The following is an 11,681-nucleotide window of genomic DNA, read 5'->3' as shown; positions in this document are numbered from 1 at the left end:
CTGTAAAGACAGGCTTTCGGAAACCTCTTCAATCGAGATGTGCATCCAAGGCATGCAATGGGGATTGCAATACATCCTTCAATGCATTAAACCACGGACCTTCGAGGAATTGGCCACCCGCGCCCATGACATGGAGTTGAGCATCGCCCATCATGGGAAGAATGAACCAATCGCCAACTACAAGAATGACAAAGTTCTTGAGTCAAAGGTGGAAAAGGCTGCATGGAAACCCACCAAGGAAGCGATGACGGTCAACACATCTCCTGTCAAAATCTCCACACGAGGCAAGGCGATTCAAGCCGAAGGCTTTCGTGATCAAGAGATGCGTAGACGCACTTTGAAGGAGCTCGAGGAGAAAACTTATCCATTCCCCGACTCTGATGTGGTTGCCATGTTAGAAGACTTGCTGGAAAAGAAGGTGATCGGCTTGCCTGAGTGCAGACAGCCAGAAGAGATGAATCGCACCGACAGTCCAAGGTACTGTAAATTCCACCGCTTCATCAGTCATCCGACAGAAAAGTGTTTCGTGCTGAAAGATCTTATCATGAAGCTGGCTCAAAAAGGAATCATCGAGCTAGATCTTGACGATGTGGTGAAGTCAAACTATACCACCATCACTTCTGACTCTTTCGACTCGAAGTTTTCACCTCAACCGCTGGGGGCATCCTCCAAGACAAGCAAAATTGAAGGATGGACTCAAGTCACTCATAAGAAATTGCACAAGAAGCATACGTCTCCTCCACAAGTCCGCCAATCGGAAAGGGGGCAAAACAGCTCTTGTCAACCTTCAAAGCAACGTGAACGTGTTGAAGATGATGAAATTGCGACACAAAGATCGTCCGTTGCCATCACGATGCGCGACTTCTTGCCCGAAGACTTTTTCAATCACGCGGTCAAAGCTCCTTGCTATGAAAATTGTGAGGAACGCCTCTCCAAAATTGCTTGACAAAATTCATAAATTCTCCTCGCCCGCACGAGTCTAAACTGCATGGCACAAAGCTCCTGGTCTGCACGAGCATAAAAGGCAACACCAATGCTCCTTGTTCGCACGAGCCTAAACTGCATGAACCAAACGCTCCTGGTCTGCACGAGCATAAAAGGCAACATCAACGCTCCTGGTCTGCACGAGCATAAAAGGCAACATCAATGCTCCTTGTTTGCACGAGCCTAAACTGCACGAACCAAGGCTCCTCGCCTGCACGAGCCTAAACTGCATGGCACAACGCTCCTGGTCTGCACGAGCATAAAAGGCAACATCAACACTCCTGGTTTGCACGAGTTTAAAAGGCGACATAACATGCTCCTTGTTCGCATGAGCCTAAACTGCACGAACCAAAGTTCCTTGCCTGCACGAGCCTAAACTGCATGGCACAAGGCTCATCACCTGCACGAGCCTAAACTGCATGGCACTAAGCTCCTGGTCTGCACGAGCATAAAAGGCAACACCAACGCTCCTAGTCTGCACGAGCATAAAAGGCAACACCAACGCTCATTGCCTGCACGAGCTGAAACTGCAACACGGCACCAAACGCTCCTGGTCTGCACGAGCATAAAAGGCAACACCAACGCTCATTGCCTGCACGAGCTGAAACTGCAACACGGCACCAAACGCTCCTGGTCTGCACGAGCATAAAAGGCAACACCAACGCTCCTTGCCTGCACGAGCTGAAACTGCAACACGGCACCAAAAGCTCCTGGTCTGCACGAGCATAAAAGGCAACACCAACGCTCCTGGTCTGCACGAGCATAAAAGGCAACACCAACGCTCATTGCCTGCACGAGCTGAAACTGCAACACGGCACCAAACGCTCATGGTCTGCACGAGCATAAAAGGCAACACCAACGCTCCTTGCCTGCATAAGCTGAAACTGCAAATGGTACAAAAAAAAAATACCAAGGAAAAAAAAATGTATTTGAACTACGTTACGACTTGATCTCTTCTTTGGAAGGGTACGTAGGCAGCTCGAGCATTCAATTTCGAGTTCAGTCACATCAAAATAAAGAATAAGAAATTTTATTAAAAGTTTGATGTTATTACAATTTCTTTGTACAAAAAAAAAAAACACTACAGCTTTTAAAAAAAAAAAATATATATATATATATATATATATATATATATATATATATATATATGCCTCAGAAGCAGATCAAATAACATCTGCAATTCCAACAGGCCCAAGCCTTCCTTCATTTCACAGCCGTCGGATCCCAAGAAAAGGCCAAGTTTCTCTCTCAACTTGACAACGCATCTCTCCAAAACCAATGAGCCCAGCCACAAATCCAGGCCCATGCTTCGACTTGTCTTATTCTCCCAGCTATTCTCGGCCCACGGAGCTCAAATCCAGGCCCAACTCCCCAAGTTTCTCTCTCAACTCATTTATCCTCGGCCGACGCCGCAGACACCAGCAGCTCCACCACCACCAAGTTTTTGATATCTCAGTTGATGTTCCTCCACAAGGAGGCTCCAAGTGCTTTGATGATAAGTCAAATGCCTTATCCATTAGGTATTGCATGTAAACTGCTTCCGGCACATTGTTCAATTTGCCGTAAGTTAGGAGTGAAAGCTTGGCCTCTTTGATCTTGGTTACCGCCTCCTAATTTAATTTTACAAAGAAGACAAAATCTTGAAAACAATCTCAAAGCTGTATCAACTCCGGGGTATGTCTCAAGACCGTGCATGTCAATCTCATTGTCAAAATGCCCAATGTTGCAAACAATGGCATTGTTCTTCATCTTCTTCATGTGGTCAACCATGATGATGTCCTTGTTACCGGTGGTGGTAACAAAGATATCGGCCTCAGAGACAACATCCTCAAGGGGAAGAACCTGAAGGCCTTCCATAAGAGCCTGGAGGGCACAGATTGGATCAATCTCAGTCACAACCACGCGGGATCCAGCTTGCTTGAGGGCAGCAGCACAACCCTTTCCGACATCTCCGTATCCACAGACAACGGAAACCTTTCCGGCAATCATAACATCAGTGGCTCTCATCAAACCATCGGGGAGAGAGTGACGGCATCCGTACAAGTTGTCAAACTTGCTCTTGGTAACAGAGTCGTTGACATTGATGGCGGGGAACAAGAGAGCTGTACGAAAATCACCTGTTTGGCGAATTACCTGAGAGCATTGGAAACCTGACCTCTCTCCGGAACTTAGATCTCTCTCTGAACGCCTTCACTGAAAAAAAATCCCAGAAACAATTGCAGGACTGCAATCGGAGTCTTTGAATCTCAATGACAATCTCATCTCCGGTGAGCTTCCTCCGATCCTGACCTCTCTCCGGAACTTAGATCTCTCTCTGAACGCCTTCACCGAAAAATCCCAGAAACAATTGCAGTACTGCAATTGGAGTCTTTGAATCTCAAATGACAATCTCCTCTCCGGCGTGCTCCCGGCTGGTTCCGCTGAACCTTCCAAAAGGACGAGGAGTGGGCAGTCGGATTCGGACTAAGACAAAGGAAGCTCGGAAACGGTGGCAAAGAACCAGACCGACAGAGAAAGACATCAAAGCCTCGGACTTGAAACTCCTGACAAGTTTGGCCAGCACTCGGTGAAGAACCGACGAGCCCGTCGAGGGTCCTCAAAGTCGACACGTCAAGGTCCTAAAAGTTGCTATCTCCAGCTGCTATGGTCTCCAAGATCTCTCGCAACAGCAATGGAGGGACAGAAGAGTTGCAGAGCTCGAGCAACTCGTCCATGGCGGCAAGAGTAGCTGAAGATGATGAAGGATTCAATTGGAGCAAAAGCCCCGTTTCCACGTGGAAGTACACTCCCAAAACAGCCTCGTCCCTCTTCGAATTGAAGAAGACCGCCGAGATAAGGTCCAGGAGGCGCCACTGCCGCGGGCTCCGCTTCGATGCGGGCAGGTTCAGGTGACCCCTTAGGGTTCGGATCCGATCAAATTGGCATCCGGGTCGGAAAGTTGGACGGATTTGGCTTCTGGGTTTTGAAAAAGAAGGGATTTTGAATAGGGATGACCTACAGAAGATGAAACACTCATGGAACGTAGCTCAGGAAGTTCCCAGATTGGCTCCACCTCTTCAAGGAGCTTTCAGGGAAGCCTTGTCTGACTTCGTCTTCAATGGTTTCACCATTCCAAAGGGCTGGAAGTTATATTGGAGCGCAAACTCAATACACAAGAACGCAGCTTACTTCCCGGAACCATTCAAATTCGACCCTTCAAGATTCGAAGGAAAATGTCCAGCACCATACACGTTTGTGCCCTTTGGAGGAGGTCCTCGGATGTGCCCCGGCAAAAGAGTACGCCCGATTGGAGATCCTAGTGTTCATGCACAAACTTGGTGAAGAGGTTCAAATGGGAGAAAGTCCTTCCCAACGAGCAGATCGTAGTTGACCCACTGCCCATGCCCTCCAAAACATCTCTAAATCCACCGGTCTTTGTGCCGCTCTCTGCTGCCTCACTCCACCAAACCCTGCCTGCTGCACATGGTGTGCACACCCGAAGCAAGTGGACCTCCACGACAGCCCGCTCCCCCGATCTGCGAACGCCACCGTCGCTACACCACAACTGGCTTCCATGCTCCGCTCAGGTGGAGGGTCTTGGGTTCGAAGGTTGGTGTGCTTCTCCTGCTCAGCAACATTTGATTCGGTCTCGACAGCATCAGCAACGTCAGCACCAGCAGCGTGATTCTCGACTCGGAGCTCGGCTTCATCCCTGCAAAATTCCCCGTCCCATCATCAAACTTTATACAAAAAATATATATTAAAAAATGGGATGGTGGAGCAAAGTGATGCCTCACCACGTGAAAGAAATAAAGGAAAGAAATATATAAAATATAAAAAAATAAAATAAAATAAAAAATAAAATGAATGGTGGATCAGCACCACCGAAAAAAAAAAAATATGTGTATATATATATACAAAGAAGTAAGTGGATCCTTGGTGGCTAGCACCATGCAAAAAAAAAAGGGGGATGATGCGGATTGCACCATCAGAAAAGAAGAAGAAAAATATAATAAAAAAATATATATATAAAATAAAATAAATTAAACAAATAATAAATTTAAAAAAAAACTAAAAAAAATAAAAAAAAAACATTGAGAGAAATAAAGTCCATTTCATTGATTTCTCTGGAAAATTACAAAGGGAACATTTACATACCAAAAAAAAAAAAAAAAAAAAAAAGAGAGTGCAAACAAACAAAAGCCTTCATTGATCAGGTGGCGCCTCAGTACTCGGCGGAGCCCCAGATCGGAGAGGCACCAGAGGGTGATTATTCAGAGCCTCAGTACTAGGCAGAACCCCAGGAGGAGTAGGCACCGAAGGATGATCATTTGGAGCTTCATTACGCGGTACAGCCCCAGAAGACGAAGGCAAATGTTGTTGGAACAAACCCACAAACCTCCGATGATCAAGTAAAATCTGACCATCAGATTCCTGCATCTGGTCAATTTTCCTCTTCATGTTTGTGGCATAGTTGTGTGCGAGCTTGTGCAACTGTTTATTCTCATGCTTGAGCCCTCTAATCTCCTGTTTGAGACTCATCACTTCAGCCGCCAACGATTCAACTTGACGGGTTCGAGCAAATAGGCGTTGGGCCATGTTGGACACAGAACCCGCACACTACACACTAAGAGCCAGAGACTCCTTAACAGCCAACTCATCAGACCGTCTGGAAAGTAGTCTGTTATCTTTGGGAGTAACAAGGTTTCGGGCCACCACCGCAGCGGTCATATCATTCTTCATCACCGAATCCCCAACGGTAAGAGGACCAGTAGGGGATATGAAGGATGGGCGCCATATGTTATCTGGAGAAGACGGGACTACCTCTTCATCAAGGTTCAAATCAAAACGACGGTCGGAGGGTCCAGACATTTTCAAAAGTGTTGAAGAAAGAAGAGGTCGGACAAATCAAGACCTTAGAAGTGCAAGAAGGGAGTTTCTACAAGCGAAAATTCAAGTGTGCTTTGAAACGAACTGCGTGCCTCTATAAAAAAATCGGCACTCGACGGGATTTCAGAGATCGAAGAGGCAAGCTCAGAATTCGAAGACGCCAATTCAAAAATCGAAGAGGCAAGCTCAGAAATCGGAGAGGCATCTTGCTTTTCCAGACGTGTCAGCACCCATCACACACAAACTCAGCTTTGCGGAAATCACGGGTAATTTGTCGAAGCGCCGATCCCAGTTATCGAAGAGGCGCCGGTCTTTTTCATCCGCGTCAACACCTGTCACATGCACACTCAACTTGGCGGAAATTACGGACAGTTTGTCGAAGATTTCTGATAAAGAAGAAAGCACGTGAAGCCATACTGATCAATCACGCGTTGGTTGCTGACACGAGTGAAAGAACAGTACCTCTACAGGTATTAAGGAACTCCCTATAACTGTCCACCTTCACCCTCCATAGCAAGGCAGACATACAGAACCTTTCTTCATCTCCGAGAATGCCTTCCCAACGAAGCCTCTCGAGTCACTCAGTGTTCCTTATTCCTTGGGGTACCTCAGCAACAAATGACACCAAAGCAAAAGTATCTCATATCACCAGGGTAGAAAGCAAAAATATCTCATATCATGCGTTCTCCCTGTCCTTTCCTTTGTCCTTGTTCTTACCTACAAAGACAAGGATAAAGAAAACAATATGCCGGAACTTCCACTCAAACTCGGGTAAGGAACCGACTGCTTGGAACCCTTCCCTGATTGCCTACCTAGCACTGCTCTCGAGTACTCGCCTTCCACTGCTGATGTACTTTCAAAGAAGCTGCCACACCTGCCTGGAGAACAGATAAGGCAAGTGAAAATGATACCTTGCAGCATGTGGAGACAAGGTGCAGAAGGAACGAGCAGAGAAGAATGCGGTCTGCACGGTCAACTCAGCAGAAGGAGTCCGAACTGAGGAACTCGAGAAGCTGCCACATCTGCCTGAAGAAACAAGCAGAGAAGAATGCAGCATGCACAGTCAACTCAGCAGAAAGAGTCTGAGATGAAGAACTCGAGAAAATGCCGCATCTGCCTGAGGACGGTGAACTTGTTTTGACCCTCAAATTCTTGGGTCGACTTACTAGGCGTTGTGGGCTGCACGTGCCGATTCACCACCCTTGAAACAAATCCTTAAAGATCAAGTCACCAACTGGAAGAAGAGTTCATCAATCTTGAAGATCATACCGTTGACCAAACTGTTCAGGTGTGAATTAGAAAGATTGAACAAAGAAACAGGTTGTCACCTTTACCTCGTTCCTGCTTGCCATGTGTTCGAGTCAACCTTCAAGAATCAAGCCTCAACGGCCCTTGAAGAAGCTTCCAACCAAATTCAAGATCAAGCATCGACGGCCTTTGAGGAAATCACAAATCTGATTCAAGATTAAGTGTCTACCACCCTTGAATCAAAACCTAGTTCAAGAATAAGCTGTGGAAAATCAACAATTGGAGGAATCCAGAAAATCCTCCCACCCAGTTCAAGATCAAAGCTGTGGAAAGTCAACAAGCGCAACAAAATACGTGCCGATTCACCCACTACCAAAGCCAAAGATCATCTACCACATGAAGCTCCTTGTGGTCCAATTTCAACCTTCAAGATCAAGCCTCGACGGCCCTTGAAGAAATTTCAAACAAAGTTCAAGATCAAGCCTCAACGGCCCTTGAAGAAATCTCAAGCCCAATTCAAGATCAAGCCTCAACGGTCCTTGAAGAAATCTCCAGCACAATTCAAGATCAAGCCTCGACGGCCCTTGGATCGACGTCTACAGTAAGGGACTTCAAAACGCATCTCCTACACGCGACAAGCACATGTACACGACGCGACTTGAAGTGGGGGCATTTGTAGACATCGAAATTTCGGTAAATAAATGTTGACCGATAAATCAAAGTGTCAACGCTCATGTATTACATAAATTTTACACGTAGCGTGTGACTCAATGAAAATCGAAATAAGTTGGAAAAATCATCAAACAGGACACGTGTCAACACTTGGCAGAAACGACTTATTTCATCTGGAATATTATATTCAAAATTAGGCCTTGGAAATTTCTATAAATAGAAGGCTAATTCATTCATTTGGGGGAACCAAAAAATCATTAGGCAAAACTCTTGAAGCTCTGAAGCTCTGAAACTCCGAAGCTCTCAAGCATCCAGGTTCCCGAAGAATCAAGAAAGCGTTCTTCGTTCATCGTTCATCCTAAGATCAAGCCCCAACGGCCCTTTGGATCAACAATCATCCACCAATTCAAGATCAAGCCCCGACGGCCCTTGAAGAAAGTGTTCCTCGTTCTTCGTTCATCGTTCTTCCAAGATCAAGCCCCAATGGCCCCTTGGATCAACCATCCACCAATTCAAGATCAAACCCCGACGGCCCTTGAAGAAAGCACCATCGTTCATCATCCGTTCATCCAAGATCAAGCCCCAACGGCCCTTTGGATCAACAACGTCGACAAATCCACACATCCAATCGTTCTTCAAGATCAAGCCCAAAAGCCCTTGAAGATCCGTTCATCACTGTTCTTCAAGATCAAGCCCAAAAGCCCTTGGAGATCCGTTCATCACTGTTCTTCAAAGATCAAGCCCAAAAGCCCCTTTGAAGATCCGCTCAAATCCACCTTCAAGATCAAGTCCACGGCCCTTGAAGAACGTTCATCCTTAGATCAAGCCCAACGGCCCTTTGGATCAATCACACATCCACAAATACACACTTTACGGAGATCGAATCAGAGGATCAAAATAGAGAGAGATTGTAACCCAAAATCATCAAATACAAATATTTGTTTGTGCACGTCGTTCTTGTCTCTTTCGTTTCAGGAATTTTCTGTGTTCACAAATACTTTTATTTAATTATTTATTTTAATATTTTTAATGACATGTGGCATCCAGTCATTATCCATATAGGCGCCACGTCATCAGTTAACGGCAGCCTTAACAGTTTGACTAACGGATGTATGAGACTGTCCCAAAATTAACACTTTAGGTATGACTCTGGGACGAAAAAAACTTAATGTACTAAATGTTGAAAACCACGAAACATAAATGTAGTAAACAGTCTTTTGCCCTATTTTTTAATTCCATTATTTTAATTCCCTTTAAAAAGTCATTATTTTAATATATATATTTTTTAATAAGAGACCAGAGACTGACAGCCGATGAGACTCAACTCACCATCGTATGATTTACACAGTAATATAAAATAATGTCTAATTTTATTTTTGTAAGACTTCATATTAGTGACTCGGAACATTGCAGTAAGTAATCTCGTTTTGTAAAAATATCTCTCAATCGACAAACATTATTTTGTTATTGTTATTGGAACAATATCTAAAACCATAATAGGAAACCCCACCATGAAGAATGAAAGTCACGAAATACACGAGGCAAGAGACGTGAGAGGCCCATCCTAAAGGGACCTCACTTCTCTGTCCTTCCAATTCCCATACATTCCCATCCCTTTTATTTGTGCGATCACGGTTAAGTCACGTTAACATTTTATATCACTATTGTTTTTTGTCTTATTATCTCTATAAAAAAAATTAATATAAAATGTTGACGTGGCTTAACCGTGACCGCACAAAATAGGAGGGGATGTGAGTGTATGAGAGCTGGGAAGGTAGAGAAGCCGAGTCCATCCTAAGAGCAACTCCACTCATGGAGCCCTCCCCCTGGCAATCCACTATTCAATCCACCCTATTGAACAGTAACTACCTTAAATGAATAGTAACTACCATTAATGAACAGTAATTGCCATTTACATCTTCACCCTTGGAACCCTCCCCCCTGGCAATAAACAATTAAAATAATAGTTTTTTTTGTTTGTTTAAATAATAAAAAATTGCAAAAGCTCTCTCTCTCTCTCTCTCTCTCTCTCTCTCTCTCTCTCTCTCTCTCTCTCTCTGACACAAAAAAAATAAAAAATTGCAAAGCCCTCGGGCCACAGGCCCGTCGACTCCCCACCCCCCTTCGCTCGGGCTCCCACCGTCACTCGGCCTCCACACGGCTGGACCTCTCTCCACCGGGCCTCCGGCCCCTTCTTCTCCACTGTCCCCCGAGCAACCCACATGGGTGGAGTTGCTCTAAAGCAGCATGTGTATTGTTTTTCTTTTCTAAAGTACATTTGCACTTTAAAAAAAAATGATATTTTTTACACTAAGGAGTAAAGAAGTAGGTTAAATATTACAATAAATTAGCAATAATCGAACTTAAAACCTGTCACTTATAAATAAAGAGAAATATCACTATACTGTAATACTAAATGACAAGTACATTTACACTTGAGAATTGAGACAAAAATATGTGGTGCTTTTCGTCCCATAAGTTAACAATGTACGTAACCAAAGTTCTTTGATCGTTTTGTGCACTATTAGTGGTACTATGTCTCTACTTAATTAGGAAACATCTTATATTTGACTTACACGAGTGCATATATAATATATTTTTATGGTGAGTTTAATACTAAATGGTGTCCCATTATAACTTCCTGCAAGCGAGTACATGGGGTTGATTTGTTTGCATAAAACTTTTCATGTGCTCTTACAGTCTGTTATATATAAATTACTTTTCTTTTTTTACGATTTTAACAGGTTCATTATGCAGATGTATTTATGATTAAAAAATAGGAATTGCTATTAGTACTCCAAAATTTTCATTCTACACTCCAAACTTTCTATATTAGGAAAAAAAAATACATTTGTGAGGAGCGTAGAATGAGATTTTTGGAATGCCAATAATACTTCTCATAAAAATAAGCTATGCAATTCTATTGAATTGTGATTTGCAAATACTAATAAATGACTCATTGCATGTAAAAAGTCGAATAATATTCGTGACGTAAATAATGGAGACTAATGATAATGATTTTTATTTTTTATTTTTTTGGAAACTGACTAATGATAATGATTAGCAATAAATATCAGACAACAGAAAACTACTAATTAACAGAAAATCAATAGGAAACCAGTAAGTAAAAAAGGCAGATGTTTTTTTTATATAAATGGACGGTCAGAAAGCATCAAGTAATTAGTAAGCTTATAAATAGCAACAATTATTGCCACTTAATACTACAGTAAGATGATATTCTTCTTCACTTGTAAATAAGAGAATTTAGGTTTGATTTTTGTCAAAGACGAATTTGAACCCCATTATTGCTAACTCATTGTGAGGTTTAACCCACCTCATCCCTTAGCTAGATAATATCGTTTGTTAAAAAATATAATAACAATTAATTTTTTTTTTAAACAAACGATATTGTTTATACTAAGGAAAGGGGGTAGGATTAATCTCACAATTGGCTCGTAATAATGTGGTACAAGTCGTATTTTGGCAAGAATCGAACTTAAAACCTCTCATTTACAAATAAAAATGAAAATCACTGGACCGTAATATTAACAATGATTTTTTATTAAAAATACAAGGCAATAATTGGGTCCTACAAATGGGAAGCATGTCTTTCAATATATAGTACTAGAACAAGGTTTTTGGAATAAACTCCTTGCTAATTATGAAGAATATGCTTGGATTTGTGCTCTTTAATTTGACCATCCAAAGATTCCAAACGCCAAATTGAAGCATAAATAGCATTTTTTTAGTATTTCCAATTGACCAAAAAAAAAAAAAAACAACAGAAGCATTTTAGTATCAAAAATGGAATTTAAACAATGTTTGTACACGCCACTTAATACTACGGTTTATTGATATTTTTCTTCACTTATAAGTAAAAGGTCTTAGTTCGATTCTCGCTAAAGGCG

At 42.9% G+C, this 11,681-nt stretch overlaps 1 protein-coding gene and 1 pseudogene across 1 annotated transcript; one reads left to right on the top strand and one right to left on the bottom strand.

Annotated features, from left to right (window-relative positions):
- Nucleotides 1-2,295: 2,295 nt before the first annotated feature.
- LOC139189567 (adenosylhomocysteinase-like) lies at nucleotides 2,296-3,505 on the bottom strand. The gene is made up of 2 exons (XM_070808546.1): nucleotides 3,371-3,505; nucleotides 2,296-3,117 (listed from the first exon to the last, which is right to left on the bottom strand). The coding sequence occupies exons 1-2, from the start codon at nucleotides 3,503-3,505 to the stop codon at nucleotides 2,494-2,496; spliced, it is 759 nt and encodes a 252-aa protein (XP_070664647.1). The 3' UTR covers nucleotides 2,296-2,493.
- A 294-nt stretch (nucleotides 3,506-3,799) lies between these two features.
- LOC139189566 (beta-amyrin 28-monooxygenase-like) lies at nucleotides 3,800-4,727 on the top strand (annotated as a pseudogene).
- The last annotated feature ends 6,954 nt before the right edge of the window (nucleotides 4,728-11,681 follow it).

Source organism: Malus domestica, chromosome 11 (assembly GCF_042453785.1).
Source record: "Malus domestica chromosome 11, GDT2T_hap1".
In the NCBI taxonomy this organism is placed as follows: Eukaryota; Viridiplantae; Streptophyta; class Magnoliopsida; order Rosales; family Rosaceae; genus Malus; species Malus domestica.
This window is presented reverse-complemented; position numbering and strand designations above follow the sequence as displayed.

Coding starts and splice junctions, on each gene's coding strand:
- LOC139189567 (XM_070808546.1), bottom strand. CDS start 3,505: ATGTCTTTCTCTGTCGGTCTGGTTCTTTGCCACCGTTTCCGAGCTTCC. Junction 3,118..3,370: donor AGCACGCCGGAGAGGAGATT/GTCATTTGAGAT, acceptor CAATGCTCTCAG/GTAATTCGCCAAACAGGTGA.